General features: G+C 32.5%; 1 protein-coding gene across 1 annotated transcript; it reads right to left on the bottom strand.

Annotated features, from left to right (window-relative positions):
- Positions 1–3,360: 3,360 nt before the first annotated feature.
- LOC133194073 (D-3-phosphoglycerate dehydrogenase-like) lies at positions 3,361–12,015 on the bottom strand. The gene is made up of 11 exons (XM_061330018.1): positions 11,795–12,015; positions 11,193–11,344; positions 10,019–10,084; positions 8,745–8,901; positions 7,822–7,954; positions 7,399–7,547; positions 6,861–7,013; positions 6,392–6,524; positions 5,222–5,364; positions 4,523–4,739; positions 3,361–3,795 (listed from the first exon to the last, which is right to left on the bottom strand). Exons 1-11 carry the CDS (start codon positions 11,927–11,929, stop codon positions 3,638–3,640), a joined length of 1,596 nt encoding a protein of 531 aa, XP_061186002.1. The 5' UTR covers positions 11,930–12,015; the 3' UTR covers positions 3,361–3,637.
- Between the last annotated feature and the right edge of the window lie 8,108 nt (positions 12,016–20,123).

Genomic DNA, 20,123 nt, shown 5'->3' with positions numbered 1-20,123 from the left:
CAGATGGACAACAGTTTTCAGTGAACTTCCAAACAACCAGTTTATACAATAGGACATCCGTATTGTAAATGACTCGGACACGACCTTTCTGATGATCTCAATTATATACATGTTTATGCTTACATGTACATGTACTTCTCAACCAATCATTTGATTCTGCAGCAAGTTTAAGTTTCGATAAAAATCTAGTTGAAAATTGATTAAACAGGGGAACGTTTTAAGGAAAATTGAATTTTGGGCAATTTCTTTTTGGTCCTTTCATTGGGAACATACATGTATACATGTACATTATTTATTTTCAAGACCACTTCAAACTACCATATACCATAGATACATGTATTAAAAAGCGTGAAATTAAAATTTTGTTGAATGATATTTTTCTTCATTATTAGATTTATTAAAATACTAGAAAATGATAATATCAATAGTTATTGTTCCTGGATGAGGGATGGGCATCCTTAAGAGCTGATGTGCATAAAAAAGGATTCAGATATTTTGCACTAATTAGCCAACATACTCCATATAGTGTAAATTTGTTGAACAGCTTTTCTCTGAGAATAAAACAGTTGTAGCATACACGTAGTTCACTTGTCTATGGATATGGAATGTGAAATTGTACACAGCACCTATTTTTTTTAATATACACTTCAATATGTACATATACATTATTATGAAAATTCCAATTCCAGTGTCCTAATTCTAGTGTCCACAGCATTGCCTTCTGACATCTCTGTCCTTCAACTACTCTGTCAAAATTTTAGTGGGCACACACAGCTCTTCAAATAACACTAGGGGGAATCCTTCTTGGATTAAAAATTTTATTTTGACAATTTTAATCAACAAAAAAATTAAAAAAAAAAAAAAAAAAAAAAAAAAAAAAAAAGGATTAAAAGAAGTCATAATTACCACAATAATATCCATATGATTAACCTTATATTTAAGTATATGGGTGAATTAAAAAAAAAATGACCACCACACTGAATTTTTTTGGCAAAATTCAACTACTTATAACATATTTTTCGCTTATATCATCATATTGCAAATGCATTCTAGTTTAAAATCCTGAAGTGGCAATAGAATAGACAATTGGATTAAAAAGTTTCAGAATTTTTATTAGTAAAATTTCTTTTGAAAAAAGAAAATTCATTACACCTTAAAAGACTTTCTAAAATACATAATCACAAGAAATTATAGTTTTTTATGCTTCAAAATGGTAAAAGGGGTATAAATGATTAAATCTAGACCTTGAATGAGTATCTTCTCTTGAACATGTGACAAAAAATTGGCTTTTTGATTGTTATTTTACATTATTTTTTCAATTCTGGTTTGAAAAGTTTTAATATGAAAAAAATATGAAGTAATAAAATTCCCCAAAATTCACTTTTTTGTCCGTTCAAGTCAATTCTTTAAATCTAAACCAAAAAAAAAAAATTGTTATATACGAGTTCTCTTGTGAAAAATACTAGATTTTGAAGTGACCTTATGTTACATTATTGTGTTGTACTCCTGACATCTGACATATATTTTATTTAACATTGTTTTAAAAATTATAACACACAATAACCCATTCTTACTTTGTAAATCAATTTGTCGTGTTGATATTTTTCATCGTTTACAGCAGGTCTTTCATATTTTGAAGACCTTAAAGTTGATTATTTGCAAAGTGTAATATATATAAATTGTATTTAAAATATATGTGAAATGATGAAAACTATTCCCTGAATTGACTGTAAAATTTCTGTAATTTGTTGATAGACATAGTGTTTTGAACATCAAATAGTATCAAGCATTTTTTTCAACTTAATTTTTAGTAAAGATAGTTAAAAAGCATCAGTAATTATGAAGCAGTTTTGTTGCACTCCTGACTGCAGTAAAGTTGAAAATTAAAACCATAGAACACAAAAATTCATAAAGTGTTGGCAACATCAGGTGGTAATGAAATTGTGCAATACTTATAGTCCAATACTTCATAATTTAAACAGATGAAAGTATTTAAAATTCGCATTTTATCTGGAATTATACCCTATTTTATGCCAAAAAACTAGCTTAAATGTATATTTAGAAGATAAAATATATTTTAAAGCATATTTTCCTTTAGAAGACAAACACAGTAACCCACCAGAAAAATTCTACTCATCATTTTTTCTTTATTTTTATTCTTATTGGATGATTTATAATTCTAACATATTTGTTGCACTCCTGACCAAAAGCATTGGGGCCTTTAAAGTAGAATTGTGAAGTGAAAATTACATAAGAACTTGTTCTGTTGTTTCAGTGAAGTTGAGGAGGAATTACTCGAATTTTATGACAATGTTTTAGTGTGTTTATTTTTAACGCTCATTAAAAAAATCACAAAAAAGATAAAATCACATCTGAATTGATAAAATTGAAAAAAGAAGGATTTTAATAATAAAACTGTCAATAATTTAGCATTAAATTATACAAAAAGATCATTATTAATTAATGAATACTTCTAAGCATGAATAGAAGTCTTTTTGTCACACAACTTGAATCTTTAAAAAAATGTGTTGCACTCCTGACCATAGAAATATGGATCTGAAGCATAGACAGATCCTGTAATTGATAAATCTATTTGGTAAAAATGTTATTTGTGTCTTTATTTTCCAAAATAAAAATCAGAAAATCATATAATGATACATGTAATAGTTTTTTCATGCTTGGGAGCAAAACATCAAATGTTGTACTCCTGACATTTTTGGGTATGCACATATACTTGACTCTCATTCATGCTGCTTGTGATTTATATAACTTTTTAAAGTTTTAAAATGTATATCAGTTATTATTTTACACTTCCAAAATTCCTTTTTGTCTTAATTTTCTATCAGAATTTTACAATTGATGTTTTTTTTGGCAACACTACATTTTTTCTGTTGCACTCCTGACATGGTATAACATTTTTTTAAACATCAGCCATGACCACAACCTGATTAAACAAAAGTTATGACAGTCCACATTTAAAGCTCAATACTTTGAATATTATCAGGAAAGTCTTTATTTTCAACATGAAGCATTATTTTTTATTTCACAGATCTCCAAAAAATATTGAAATTTCAAAATGTCACAAAAAGGTGTTGCACTCCTGACAATTTTAGCATCATTTTTGGGCATAACTTTTTTGTTAATTGAGATATCAACGAGATATTTGGCAGGTATTTAGACACTATCTAAAGACATATGCTGAGACATAGAAATCTATTTTCATTGCCTGTATTTTTAGTGTGGGTTGATAAATATTCGTTTGGTCATTTTTTTGAATTCACCCATATGAAAGAGGAGAAAAATCCAGAGGCATACAAAATAGAGAAAGGATTTTAAAAAAATCAATTCAAAACTAAAAACTCAATTTTTGTCCTCAATTTATTCTCAAACCTGATTTTCTTTGCACGTTTCCAAAAAAAAAAAAAAACAATAACAGAAATGCTGTAAAAATAAAATAAGGTTAACAAGAATGTCATTTTGATCCCAAAACCTTTGACATGTTTGACTCTAGATGTTTATTTTGTAACAAAATGGTCCCTATGCTTTAACAATAACTAAGAAATATATGAATGGTTTATCACTTGCGTAGTTCTAGAGATTTGTGGAATGAAAATTTTTTTTCTAGAAAAAATGTTGTTCATTGAAATGTGACTACACTCATTGCTTTGACCACACTTTTGAGGTTCTCTATACTTTTCTGAGAGGGAGGGGCTAGAAATGAGACCACTCCCCATCTGTCTCCAGCTCCCCCAGAAGATAGGGTTACACCGGAAACACTCTCTCCAACAACAGCTCCTGAAATGTAACAAAGTATTTTTATTTAAAGTTCAGAATGAATAGAATGCTCTCAATAGGTAAAAAGAAATGCAGGTGATAAGACCAAGAGTAAAATATGATGAAGGAGACAAGGAATTCACACCACAGTCCAATTTTAATTTGACCCCATTTAGGTCATTGCTTGTCCTTTATATTAGAAGACATGCACACTCTAATTGAATTGTAGCCAAAGGGAGAGAATAAATATTATTGAAAACTAATTTTCAACAGCCAGATCTAGACAGAAAGCTTCATGTACACAGTTGGACATACAGACTGATCGATTACTGTAAAACCAACTACTGTTTGCGACAATTTTTATTCGCAATTTGTCATTTTAAAATCCATTTGCGATGTCACTGAGGAATTATTCTACATAAATACACAATGACATTAAACAGTTTGATACAAGAAATATTAGTGAGTAAAAGAAGTCGCAAATATTTCTTGCATACGATTAAATGTTGGTTTACAGTTTTTAATAGATAGAATCACAAAAGACGTCCACAGAAAAGGTGTCCACACACACAGAGCTGAGATATACAGAGTGACAGTCTGGTTCATCAATATATGCTTTCAAAAGAGAGCTCAGACATACAGACTGACAATAGGCTCTCCAAAGAGAGAGCTTTAACATACAGACAGTTGGACACTATTTTCCCTACTGCTTTCCACAGAAAAAGCACGTACAGTAATTTATAAACACCTGAAATAGCTGTCAGCAGTTGGGTGCTTTCTGCTGCAGAGAATACAATAGCGGTCCCTGAGAGTGACGCTGGTGTGGGGAATACCTGCCCCTGTACAGACAACAGAACAGCCCCTCCATTACAAGTTGTCCCTGATGCCTGGAAACCGTCGCTAAGTCCAATGATCACCATGGCTGAGTATGTTCCAGGACATTGGTCAGCTTGTAAAAATTCCACCTGAGAAATGAGAAGTGGTCTTATTGCTTGAACATTACAGGTGTGTTCAATTTTTAGCTACCTATGAAGGATTCAAAGCCCCGAGTTAATTACGGGTACTTATAAGATTTAAAATTTCAAATTGGCATCAGATAACTTCCATTAAAAGTTTTTAACCTTACATTTTGGGTTACCATTTGGGATAATACATAATTAGTGCTTAGTGCTAAATATCTGAGGACATGGAGTCACACAAACTGTTTCTAATGAGACTGATTATACCACACAACGTTAACAGAATAGAGCTTCAAATAATCATGTTCAACTTAGTAATATTATAAATTGAAATTTAGTAATCCATTTTCTCTTATAAACTACCTATTTTTAAATAGCGGTTCAGAGTAAGATTGGTACATGTATTTCTTGATGAAAAAACCAAAGCAAAGAAGCCAAAATTGTTGACTAAAATTGACAAAGCAGAGAATATAGAAACTCTTCTGTACTTGTAAATTTTGTTCTTTGGCCATTGCTGGAGCGTTGATCAAATTTAATGTCACACCATCACCACCGGGTTTTTGTTTTGTTGTCAGATACCCTGCTAGTACAGCTGCACCAAGGTAGGAGCCAGCTTGTTTTAAAGAAGAACCTGTGGAAGAAAAATAAATCCATTAGTTTGGACACAGAGATGAATTTAGGAATTTTCTTCATAATGATACACTGATCTTTGAAATTTTTTGCACAGAGTTAAGGAAAATGATACATCTGCACTGAGTTTGCAACATTAATACATGTACATGCATGTATCAGGATATTTTGGTGTTTTCACCAATTCACTCTGCACTACCGTATATACTTGCCTATAAGTTGGTTGTATTTTTTGAGTTTATTTGGGAAGGATTTGCCATTGACCCGCTTATAAGTCGGTACAACTTTTTTTCAGAATCAGTTTACAATTTCAAATCAATGCTCTGATGATTTAACCTGGATTCGATTAATATTTTTAGAAATGACGCCGATATTTAATTTTAAATCCTTAAGAAAAATACATAATGCACACTTAAGATAAAAAAAAGTTATTATAATATGTAAATACTTGTACTTTACATACAATTTTAGAATACATAAATGATATAATATATCCAGACTTTGTTCAACGATAATCATGGGAAATTTTTATAAAATACTACATTTCGCCATCCAGAAAAGTACTAATTTTTTATGACTCGCCTATAAGTTGGACATAGAGTTCTGGACCAAAATTTGACTCCCAAAAAAATTGACTTATAGGCAAGTATATACGGTATTTACAAGTATATACGGTATTTACAAGTATATACGGTATTTACAAGTATATACGGTATTTACAAGTATATACGGTATTTACAAGTATATACGGTATTTACAAGTACATTGATATCTCAGAAACAAAGACAATTACTGAAATGACTTTTTTTTACTTCAATTTTACATGTACTAAACATGTACAGTCAAACCTCATTATCTCTAACTTGATGGGATCAAGATTAAACTTTGAGATACCCGAGAATAATAATTATGGTAAAAACCATCAAGAAAAAGTTATTGAGACTGTCAATGCACTTCAGCATAACCCTGGTATTGAGATATCAGTGTTCAAGATAACAAAGTTCAGCTGTATATTTAAGTGTTCATACCTAATGCTGTGACCTTGATATTTCCTGTGGCTTGACCCCCGACACACCCTGCCAGTTCACCTAGCCTCTGACCTAAGGTCACCCATGCTCTAGACTCCTCAGACAAAGCATTGGTCATGGCATTTGCATTGATCTACATATTAAGAAAAAAAACTGTTATGACAGAAATATCTTTTCATGTATTGACTTTCAAATTTCCTCCAATATACACAAGACATAACAGTATTGTGAATGTGAATAATTATCAGTTATGTCTCTAGTGCTGTAATTACCCTTCTCATTAACAGAAACCCCACAAATGCAGGTTATTTCAGTGACACCATCACAATCAGCACTTAATTCTTCTCATTTATAACTTAGCATAAATCACATTTCTTTATATATCAATGTATATTTTTTCTCTCTCCAATAGGAATTTTATATTAAAACTTTTGGTGAAGTATGAGAGATCTCTAGAGCTGAAACTTACTGCACCAAAGAGTTGTTTCCCTTTGACAAGATCTACAAATTGCAATGCTATTTCAATGGCTACCCTCTTTTGAGCCTCTGAAGTGCTGGCCCCCAAATGGGGTGTGGCAACCACCTTAGGGTGTTGGGCTAACGTAAAATCTTTAGGTGGTTCCTGGAAAGAAAGATGTCCTATTAATGCATGAATTAAAATGATGAAAAGAAACATATCAGACAGTTAGTTCAATCTGCTAATGTATATTTTCTCATGGTTAAGTATTTTTAAAATATTATAAGAACTTCATAAATTTAAAATACACATCCCTAAAATGCAAGTTCAAAAACATTCTAGTTCAGGTTCCTAAAAAGATTCTCAGTACATGTACTTTGTTAAATATTTTTTTTCAGATAACAATTACACTGAATAGTCCACTCATGACATGCCATCCATTCAAGTTCTATCGTCCATCAAGAAGAAAAAATTTCCTCAGGTCTTCTCCCTTTTCTAGATCTTATCTGACATATTTGAAACAGACTTTAGATCAGAAGTAGATACTTACAGATGTGTACACATCCAGGCCTGCCCCTCCACACTGCCCTGACTCCAGGGCCCTCAGGAGGGCCTCCTCATCTATAATGCCCCCTCGGGCAACATTTATTACTTTCACTCCCTTCTTACACTTTGCAAACACTTCATCATTAATTAGATCTACAAAAGAAGAAATTAGTTGTTAGTATAATAAAATGAACATCTTGCATCTGTAACAAAGCAATCTGCAATTGTATATTGCTTAAAAATACATCTAATAAGCAATACTCGGTCTTTGTATGTAGTATTGTTTTCTGTTCATATTGCTTGTCTCTGTCAATTAAATTTACTGGGAAAATACAAAAAGAGTGTAGTGGATTGAAAATTTGAAATAGAAAGCAAAAAATAAAATTACAGAATGAGCAGACCAGTAATTGAAATACAAGTTGCTAACTTCTTGTTTGTGGAATAAGTGGTGTGTGCACAGTAATGAAATCCACCAAGGGCCATAACTCTTCAAGCTGCATCCACTGCACTCCAAACTCTGCACTGACTTCTGCAGGAATGATAGGGTCAAATCCAATGGTCTAAAGAGAGAAGAGGAAATATGTATTTCTGAAAAAAATCTTAGATCAAAAGCTTTGTAACAACACTAAATGCATATTTCTGGGTAAAATTGAAATATTGGTGTGTGTATTCTTGACATTTCCAAATCAAAATTTCATACATGTATTTCAATTTTAGTTTTCTTTTGAACCATATCAAGAGAGTGAATTCAAGCAATTATTCATAAAGTCTTCAATTTTGCAGGTGCTGATATTTTAGATCATAATCTGTTCATGAATCTACAGCTGTATTAAAACACAGGCCTTTAGATTGCTTTTATCCAACTGACAAACTGGGGGTATAAAAAAATTACTTTTTTATTCCCCTAGTCTGTCAGTATTAAAGATTAAAGTGATCTAATAGCCTGTGTATTATAACAGTTGCTTCATTAATATGAGAAATATTTTAACAATATATTTTTCTTTATGATACTGACTTCTGTACTTATACTGTGCACAAGTTATTCCTCTCAAACATTACTTTTATACAACCACCAGGTTCAGTTGATCTTTATTATCTGGAACATCAACATCCCAAATACCAGGCATATGTCAAAGTGAGCTCCCAAGCATTTTTCCTTTTTATTTTTTACCCTTGTTATCTCAGATCATTGGATATCTTGGAGTTTAAACTTGGTCCAATTGAGATTGAGATAACAAGGTTTGACAGTATATCAACAACTGACCTAACCCCCTAACTTTTACAATATCTCTTAATTGATTAACTCTTTTTGTTCCTAACATCTCTATACAGTTAACTCCAAATACAAACCTTCATTCCAAATGACTGCATTCTCAGTGCCACCTCTTTCCCAATACGACCCAATCCCACAATTCCTAGAGTCTTTCCATGAAGCTCACATCCCATCAGGGCCTTCCGTTCTGACCATTTTTTCTCCTTCATAGCTCGATCACCATTGTGTATATTTCTGAACAAGAAATAATTCATAAAGAAAAAGATAGCTTTGCAATTTTTCATTAGATAGATAATCTAGCTCTCATGAACTATATCAACAATTCATCCCAGGCAAGTATTCTCATTTTCAAAGACTGTTGATTACAGCTATCATGGATATAGCATGATCTAACTATTACACCATGTACATGTATATGAATATTCTGGAAGGAGCAAATGGGACACAAACACTATGGAGTGGACAAACTTATGAATGGAGGAAACAAAAGCAAGATTCTGCTGCTGACATGCAAATTCTAGTAAGCTGGAAAAACAAAATGATGTCCCCCATTTGCACCTCAATGTATCATACTTATTATTTTCATATGCTGGGTTTGAAAACTTTTTTTAAGCACTAGTCCATACAGACTAGTGACATTTAAGTTTCACTCCTCCATTATGGATTTCCACCCTCTTTTTTCAAATGAAAATGATACCACTGTGTTACTTACCCCCCCCCCCCCCCCCTTCCCCTTTTGGAACATAATTTATCAGTTTCATGAGTACAGTTCAGTAATTATTTTATAACAAGAAACAAGAAGGTTGATCCTCTGTGGATAACAGCTGCTGTGAAAACAACTTTAAAATGTGGGAAATATCTAGATAACCCCCCCCCCCCCCCCTCGTGCAGTTAATTTAATATGATTTAGAGATGTGACTAAAACTCCCCCTTCTCTCCAAAGAAAATCTGGGCGTGTTTTAATATTTCGCCCCTGACTTCCCTAGGTTGATCCTCGAAATGCACTAACATGCAAGTATCTTTTAGTTTAATTCAAAAAAAAAAAAAAAAACTTTGGGAAAAAATTAGCACTAAGATCAAACGCAATTCAGGATTTATAGCCGAATTTTCACTAGTCCATATGGACTAGTGCTTTATAAAGTTTAGTATAAAAGTCTGACATATTTTTTACTAGTCTCTGGCTTAAGGACATGAGCTAATTTTGAACCCTGAAATATAAGTGTGACAACTATAACAATTTGTCTTCTGAGACCCAATAAATTAACAAGAAATGAACTTTTACTTGGCATTCATATATTACAGTGGAACACTCTTCTTTTACCTGTCTGCTGTCCTACAGGTGAGTTCTTACCTGGCTACACAGCAGATGAGTGTACATGTTAGTTCTGCTGCACTTAGAGTATTTCCTCCAGGTGTGCTGAAAATAAATAAATAAGTCAATAAATAAATGAATAAATTTTAATAAGATAAATCAAGCAGTTTTTCCTAGAACAATTCCACAATATCAGATATTAATTACTTTAAATGAAGTCTGACTAATACAGACAACCACACATAAAAAAAATTAAGGCTTCAATATTATGTCATTGCACTGGTTACATGCACTGTCAACATCATTTTTACCATCAAAAAATTTTAACAAACATGCCAACATTCGGAAACAAATTGTTATTCATTTAAAAACCACAGGAAAAATTTGTATTCTCAGAAGCACTGTTCAGGTAACATTACTGTAAGAAAATGCCATTTCAGCAGTTCAACTGACAGAATGCATTCAGAGGCCAAGAATTTTGTTTTTAGATCAGGCAGGCAATTCATCCCTTTGTTTATCAATAAAATCAAATAGAAAAATGTAAACTTTTATAAAAATTTTCAATAAATGGATTAAAAATGGCAACAGGTGAGAAGATTTGAAAAAAATATTGATTTTAATTAGAGATATTAAGGTGTTTTATGTGCAATGGTCAGATCTGGTGAAAGTCTGAGTTGACAGTGAAGTCAGATGCTTAAATTTTTATTTCTACTGAAACTGAATTTGATCATGCAAATATAATTTAATAAAAACAAGGAAATATAGCAGTGTTTTTAACTCCTATATAACTGGTACAGATAACTGGTAAAATTCTCAATGCCAAAAAACATTAGTTTTCCCCAATTTTGAGACTCGAAATTCCCAAGTCACAGGCCTTTCAAAACCTGCCAGTATCTTGTATTTTACCCAGCTGAAATCATGATTGTACCAGCCAACATATTTGATTGAGAAAGAAAATCAATAACATCATTAATTAAATTCGCTTCCACATGGCACCTCCTACTATTGTTAAAGTAGTACCACCTGTTTCTAATCTTTTTGAAAGCCCTGCAATTCAACTGTTGAGGAAAAGACTGCAATGACATTGTTGGAACCAGAATCATCCTCAATGGGTAGAACTAAGTCACTGTACAGGTACTTTCACAAGTATATCCCAACCCCCAACCCCAACCCACCCCCTCTAAAAATCTCAGGTTTTTCACCATCTTCTTACTTCATGACAATGATTCCCCTTTTGGTGGCCTCATCACAGTCGATGTTATCCACCCCTGTGCCGGCACGCCCAATGATCTTCAGCCTTTTCCCAGCCGCTATGACATCAGCAGTGACCTTGGTAGCTGAACGAACAATCAGTCCGCCATGATTCTGTAAAAACAGTTATATAGCATTAACTTCTTGTAGAGGGTACTTCTATTAGATATAACTATGAACATATTTGGCTACATAATTGCACCGCTAGCCATCTACAATAATTCAGTGAAAAAAAGAAAATCTCAATAAGCTCCCCCAAAGAAAAGAATTTTTTTTTACTTTCATACGGGGAAATCCTAAATTCTTTTCTTCAGCTAAATGTCTTGATGGCAACAGCTGGTTGGTGATTTTTAAAATTCATCAAGTTTACATCAAACAAGTTTCATAATAATTTACTTTAAATTATTAATCTCGTAATCAAGGGCAACATCTGTGTATTACCTATTTACATGACAAATTTTTTTTATTGATTAATAAACTCAGGTATATATTCTAAAAGTGAAGTCATTTCTGGAGTTGTCTCCCCCTGAATCGCATTTTCCCACAATATTTAGGGATACTTACTGGAATTTCTTTAAGCAACTCCTCCTTCGAGAGTTTAGTATTTTTCAGCACTTTAATTCCATTTTCCTGAAGTACATCGACGCATTTCTGGTCAATCTCGTCAGAAATTAACACGGAGCTCAAATTCACTGACATGCTGCTGCCTCGGATTACAGAAGAAGACCGGTCAATTCGTCCTTGGAGTTAAAAATAGATTGTTTCGAACCCCTGTATGATGTATTAGATTTAGGATTAGGATTCAAAACAGTAAACATTGATATGACGGTCTATATAAATACAATTTATAAAACTATTGTTTCAATCGTCTTTTTTCCCTTATATTTGATTAATTACAATGATAAATTTCGCAACATGTAAATAGAAATCCACGTGTTATTGTACGGGGGTTCATCACTGTTAAAAATACAAAGTTTCTCACATGTACATTTCAAAAATGAGTAATAGCAGTCCACACAAATTCTTCTATTAAGTGAGTTTAATTCAGATTAAATAAAGATTAAAGTGACACTGACACTCTTATTTTAAGTCTCAGAAGGCGGTAATACTGAGTTTTCCGCACTCTGTCGTGAGTACATGTACGTAGCATGTTTCATCTAACACCTTGTATAGGTTCAAAGTTAAAAAAAAACTGCGTTATTTCCCACTTAATATTAAGTTTTATATTTAAATAATTTAATTTTGTTTGTATTCTAGCCTCTGATTGGTTAATATCCAAAAAGGAACACAAATTATTTCTGTATAACCTGGTTTGGTATGGGGACACCCCCCCCCCCCCCTGATAACCAGCTGAATCGTCTGTATCCATGCAATCCTCTCATTCCCAGTCTTCGGGATTCATGGAAAATTCCAGATTTAATAAATGTACCTTTAGCTTCAAACGGTAACTCGGATCTTACCACATGTAAACAAAAAACATGGCTGCTAGGACTATGTATCAGTTTTTACCTCCCCTTGCTTCCCTTCACTTCCGTTACTACGGTTGTATTATTGAGCGGCAAATTTGAACTAATAAAAAGCAACGAAATTTTACACCCACAGTTGTTTAATGATTTTAGAATTAAATTATAAGGAATGACTCTAATTCTTGGCCAAATTATTCGAGTATAACCTGGTTTGGGTCAGTTTACGCTGTTATATAATCCGCTTCGCGGATTATAAAGCGTAAACTGACCCAAACCAGGTTATACTCGAATAATTTGGCCAAGAATTAGAGTCATTCCTAAAATAATAATCACAAAAACTGTATAGGTCGCGACCATTTTTAAGATATCCGACATGGATACTTATATTTTAGCATAAAATCGCTCATTTTTGGTGAAGCAGTCCTGATTATCAAAGTCGGCACAGCATAAAAACTGGTTCAAAATGAAATTTTATAAGAATAACTTTAAAAAACGCATTATTTCTTGTGCTAATTACTGTGATATACGCAAGCGGCTCAGCCATGAAACGGTATAATCTGATGACAGAGAGTGTAGAAGTACAATAGAGAAGAAACATAAGTTAGAGCTATAGCCCTTTGCACGATTAAAAAATAATGATCACATAAATATCTATCAAATGTAATTATTTTTCTTTACTATTTTTTAAACAACTATATATATATATATATATATATATATATATATATATATATATATATATATATATATATATATATATATATATATATATATATATATAATCTTTCAAAAGATATATTTGTACTAGGCACAAAGTTAATGAGAAAATTTTCAAAAGCCTATGTCATCACACGAGGGTTGAAATCCGAAATACACTGTACCTAAGTTCGTTAAAAAATATTTCATAGAATCAAGAATAAATAATTGTGGGACACAAGACTTTGAGACAGATCGGGATTAAAGCCTCTCGAGCTTAACAAATGACCCACATATATAATTAGTGACAAAGGAAAGGAACTGACTTTGAGCATGGAATGGAAGATATTGGTGCTACCAGTGCTTCCTTTTCTCTCTCTCTCCCTCTCTCTCTTTAAAAAGCAAAACAAATCTGTGCGTCTATGGCTTTTTATTTGTTAAAAATGCAACTGTAATTTTTTTTTTTCAATTGAGCTGTATATAAATAATTATCAAAGTTTGAAAAAAGAGCAATTTTCCAATTATAAAAGTTTGTATTTCTTCAGTGCTATCAATTTAGAATAGACAAAGTTCAAGTTCTTAACCATTCCCCCTTTTTATAGCGATCTCCTGATATAAATACTTAAGACCACATAAGACTCTATGCATGTATTACGCCTTTCATTTTCCTCAAACTTGAGTCCACAGGGGCTCGTCATGATCTACTTGCCCTTTCACTTTTAACCATTACACAATAAAATATACGTGTATTTTTATAGTGAAAAAGGGTATCAAAAAGTAAGAAGACAAGTATACATGTAGATCCTAATAAGCCCTTAAGATGAATCTAATAGAATTGACCAAATCCCAGAAAAATTGATGAACATTTTACAGATGACCGGGACACTGACTTTTTCATCAAGAAAAAAGGGGGAAAAATCAGAACTGCATGGCAATAATCATAATTCCGTAGAAATCTTCTTGACTGAGTAAACTATATACGCGTACATGTACATGTACCAATAGTGTGTGTGTTTATCTGTTCAGAGATATGTGTAACTCAAAATATAATGAAGACAGGAACGCACCTCCATAGAATGTTTTAACCAGTTATAGTTTGATGGAAAATTTCTACGGTTATTTTTAGTGTATATAAGGTACTACGTTTTTTTTCGCCTGACAGGCGACGAAAGTTCATATCATCATTTTGTGTACTGGGACAAACACATGAACTGCCTGGGATGGAAATGTGTGAATGTTCAAATTTCAGCGCTACATGCATGTACATAGAATTGAACATTATATAATGCTCACCCCCCTCCAAAATAAATAAATAAAATATAAAAATCGCGGACCAGGTGCATATTTTTGCGCTCTTTGAAATCCCAAACATGATGAAGTAAGTTAAATTAAGTAACTAATTTCAATTTTTTGGGCTTAATGGGCATACAATAACAATTAAGGTACAAAATTAATATGATAAGAGAATGCATGCAGGCCCGTAGTAAGCAATTTCAGTTGGGGGAGGGGGGCACAGCCATACATTTTCAGTTGGGGGAGGGGCACTATCCACTACCAAATTCCTAAATTCCTTGACAAGCAAAAAAAAAAAAAAAAAAAAAAAAAAAAAAAAAAAAAAAAAACAATTTAAAAAAAGGGGGAAAAAAAGTCACCAGACGTTTTTTATTGAGGGGGCACAAGCATATAGTACATGTAGCAATGCTTTCTACAGTAATCCATATATCGGCAAAATTATTGGGGGGGGGCACCCCCACCCCCGTGTCCCACCCCCTGGTTCCAACGCCATGAAGAGAGAGATTTTCACCTCCTCTAAAAGGGAGAGGGAATTGACCATTGAGTCTTACACATATGATGAACTAAATCTGGAATACTGACATAATATTTTTGTTATCTGATAATTGACATGAGAATCAAGTTATATAACTTGTGTATGATTTCAGCCAATAACTCTACCCCACTTTAAGCTATATATGACCGAACTGATATGGTTTATGAATATGATCACGGTATAGTTACTTTAAAAATACTTGGTGAAGCTCACATGACTTATAGGTAGCTGGCACGCGCAAGACCAATTAATTTAATGAAAATCTGAAACTGGAATAAAACGTCTTTGTGTAAGTTATAATTAGCAAGATGTAAATAACAGTTATTTTATGATATATATAAAATGAATTATAAACTTTGATGAAATCCTTTAAAAAATAATGTCATCCTTAATTCATGAATCAATGTAAATTTACTGTAATAAGAATAATGAATTAATGGTGAAAAATTCATAAAAAAAGAGCTGCATGTATTTTAAAAGGCATCTTTTAACGAAACATGTGTTTATAATTTCATGATGCTAAAAACATATATTTTAGACGAATTATTCAAAGAGGTGTTTAAAATGAGGTTTGCAGCTGACTTGGGTAAATCAAGATAACATTCATAAGATAAAATTGAGATCTTTATTAATATGTTTAGTATGCATACATGTATAATGAGATTGTTAGACAATTTTTTTTACTTTCAAAATTGTAAAATTGCCTATTTTTGAAAATTCAAATGTTTATTGTGTATCAAGTACATTGTGTGTACTTATTTGAATAATTCTATTATTATAAAATATCAGAAAATAGAAGCGAATTGTATAATACATGTATGTCATTTTCGTAATGATTGCAGTATTAATGTTGGAGACGAATTTAAGTTTTTGCTTGAATGTCCTACAGTCTTAGTTCGATAGCGAGGTGTGGTTGCGGCCCTATGCTCCTCCTGGAGAAAACAGGAATAAGTCAAGTAAGTCAAGTCCTATAGCTGCCAGGTCCGTAGGATGCAATTTCTTTTGAAAGGGGGGGGGGGGGTTGGCATATATATCGAACAGAAATTCTTCACAAGCAAAACAAGAGACCCCATGGATCACAACGCTCACCTGTGTCACTTTTGCCCTATTGTTCTTTATCAGCAGATTTTTTCTTAAAAAAATTCTTTCTTTAATTTCATTAAAAAATGACTCTATACTATTGACAAAAATCAAGTAAATCAGTTAATTTCATGCCACAGTACTTTAAAGGTCTATATCATTATCTAGCCACATACATGTAGTTCCTAAGGAGAAGATTAAAATGTTGGCACGTGCATCCGAATAGTTTATACATATTCCATTTATATCAAAATATTTATTTATGTCTGTTACTAATTACCAGTTTTAAATTTCTTGTGAATATACGACAATTTACTCATGTACTAAATTGTTAATTAGTGAAGGACAATATTGTAATTAATAATTCTAGATTTAATTAAAAACAAAGTTTTCCTCGTGACTTTTCCGTTTTAAGCTCTGTGACCTTCTTGGATCGTTTGCTCCTGTTGTAGGTTCGATGTGAATTGTATGACTTTTTATTTCAATAACATTTTGTTTTAATTCTATAGCTAAACTAAAATATTCTGCTTAGTGATTTAAAATTCACGATGTGCTTTGGACGTCTGTCATCTACTTTCTCTCTGTATACACGACACACTGAAAAATTTCAACTTCAAATTACTTTAAGATCCCTTTGATTCAAAATTAAACTGATTTTATTTCATAATAAAAGTCAAAAAACAAAAAAAAAAAAAAAAAAACAAAAAAAAAAAAAAAACACTATAGAATATAAAAGTATCATACGTTGTGTAATTTTTAAAGTTTGTTTAATTATACTTGCTACCTCATATGAAAAGTCGACAATTGAAAGAAAACAAGATTCCCTAATTCAGATTGCTGTGGCATAAAGATAACTGTAGTCCATTAAATTAAAATATTTCTCCAATTCATCTGGTCAAGAGACAGAAAATTCTCAATAATCTACGAAATTAAAGGAAAAAATTCACATTTCTCTCAAGAATTCAAAACTTGTATCTTGTAACTGTTTTCTGTGCAATATCAAATTTAATTTGTAAATTTCAAGAATGAGCATTATACATTTACGAGCAGTCTGAGTGGTTTTTGCACTAAGCATCATCTGAGTTATTAGTCTCGTACCGGTGAAACCGGAGGGGACTATAGGTTTCCTCTGAGTCTGTCCGTCCGTCTGTCTGTCTGTCTGTCTGTCCCACTTGGTTTTCCACACTTTTTTCCTAAGCGCTTGCAGGTATTCAGCTGATTTTTGGTATGTGAGTGTATCTTGATGAGTTACAGACCAAGTTTGCATTTCGTTCCGCTTCATTGATTTTTGACGGAATTACGGCCTTTTCAATTTTTAAGGGTTTTCCGCAATTTTCTTCTAAACGCTTTCAGATATTGAGCTGATTTTTGGTATTTGACTTTACCTTGATTACTTATAGATCAAGTTAGCAAGTCGTTCCGCTTCATTGATTTTTTGGCATAATTTTTGGAATTATGGCATTTTCTATTCTTAACGGGAACCAGATTACACTTGCCGGTAGGGGACTAGTATTGCTAATGCAATACTTTCAGAATGCTTGTTATATTTCCAGTTCCCTGCCATTAAAAAGTCAGTTTGCTATATTTCCATTTATCTTCATCTAATGTTTATAACGTACAAACAAAATAATACAGAAGGAATAGAAAATCAAAATGCGCGCGTGTAAACTACAATATCTAAAGACTAGAGAACAAGAATTTTAATCAAATAATGCTTCAAATCATGAACTTGTAATCAGGTTTAATGAATGATGTGTTCACTTGAACAGTTTGACGTACTCTTCGTCCTTGGTCAGTTTGATAGTAATTGTCGCTGTTGCAGCTTGTTGAAATTATGTCCGGTTGTCTGGGTGCGAACTACTTTCGGCTGTTATGTCCTGGACCAGTACAGGATGCACAACAACGAGCGGCAATTTGAGGAGTGGAGCACATTGAGGTCTTCAGAACCCGGATGTAATATTCAGCTACCCGGTCACATGATATGTTGAACACATGAAGATCCTGACAATCAGATGACGTCACATGACCTGAATTCTTGGCACGATCAATATGCTTCTGTATTTCTGAATCGTCTGAAAAGAGAATGTGAAGAAATGTAATTCATACGTTGATTCGATATATCCTATTGAACTCAAAATAAAAGATACCGCAGAATCTGACACATATGTTTCATATTTAGATGTTTTCCCAGAGAAAGACACTGATGGCAAACTAACAACTAAACTTTCGATAAACATTACTTTAACTTTCCATTTTTTATGTAGCAATATACCTTTATCACCTGCATATTAATTGGGTTTATAACTTCCAGTTGATTCGATACGCAAGAAAAATGTTTTAAAAAACAATTTTTATAATGAGACAGGCCACTGACAAATAAGTTGATGATAGAAGGATATCAACAATCTCGTTTAAAGTCATTTTTCACAGATTCTATGATCCATACAATGACGTTGTTTGCAAATACGATCCGTTGTTACTTAAGTCGAATGTTGACTGACGTCTTTCAAACAAACTGTTAGGCCATTTTTTTCATACTGAATTGTCCACTGAATTATCTACGGACTTCTTCGTTTACCCGATCATTACAAGTGGCATACGGCGAGTGTGACCGGTAGACAGGGGATACTTACTCCTCCATGGTACCTGTACCCCCTCTGTTTTCAGAGGTCCGTATTTGCTCGACTCACACAATGTGTATTGTTGAATTGTTGATTTGGAGTTGTGAGCATGATTACTCTTCGTTATGAAATATATCAAATCTTACATATACTCCATCATCATTAAAAAACCTGAAGTTTATTAATGTTTGCTTGAAGATGTTTTCTAATAATTGAACATTAATTTGATTTATTGGTTATGCTTTACTAGAATTTGTGCTTGCTGGAGTTTTTGTATCGGACTAATTATAGCAGAGTACCAATTAAGAAAAAAATGTCACATTTAATCATATTTTCAATTCTACTGCTCTTTTAATGCGGTTATCTAAGCTGTATGAAACAATGTATTTGAGAATACTGGTAATTGAAAGTAAATATTTGAAAAAAAATATGGATTAAATATTGTTTACTTACTTGCAGAAACTATACAGAAAACACAAAATAAAGCCAGAACCCATGACAGGAAACTTGGTAAATTCATGATTTATACGTAAAAAATTAACATGAAGCACACAAACAAAGAAAATAAAATGGCAACTACAACAAAGATAAATAATAATCCTGCAAGGATTAAAACGTCTTTACTGATCGGGCTTAAGAGGTCAGATATTTAAATGTACATTACATTCAATCACCTAAACAAATGCAAAGATAAAGGTCTTTAATCCAAACCAAAACTCTCAGAGCTTTAGGAAACTACCAAAGATGAATAGAAATACCACTGTGTCGATCATATTCTTCTTCAAAAAACAAAATGGGTCAAACCCTTAAACCTATATACTTTCATCTAAATTATAAGATGCTTTCACCATTAATAACTTATTATTATATTGGATATCTAAAATTGGATACCACACAAGCAACAGAGTATTCACAAAAAGTTACCAATTTCCTTGCCATTAACTTTTGTTGTTTGATAAATGTAAAGTAAAACTGTTTACTTTTTCAAAATGCATCACGATCTCTTGGAAAATTTTTTGGCCTTACCATATATGGTATTTCTATACATATTTCTATACATATACATCCCCCGATAATATGACAGTGCAGTACTCAAAATATGCTTTTCAAATGACGTTAAGGCGACTTCGTATTTCAGACCTCTACCACCATTGCAATTTCTCTTACCTAAATAAATGGAAGTGTTTGTTTAGGTCTTCTGA

This window comes from Saccostrea echinata, unplaced genomic scaffold (genome assembly GCF_033153115.1).
Source record: "Saccostrea echinata isolate AGI-Se365-2 ecotype Australia unplaced genomic scaffold, CSIRO_AGI_Sech_v1 ptg000028l, whole genome shotgun sequence".
Classification (NCBI taxonomy): domain Eukaryota; kingdom Metazoa; phylum Mollusca; class Bivalvia; order Ostreida; family Ostreidae; genus Saccostrea; species Saccostrea echinata.
The sequence above is the reverse complement of the archived record's forward strand: the minus strand, read 5'-3'. Positions and strand labels throughout refer to the sequence as shown.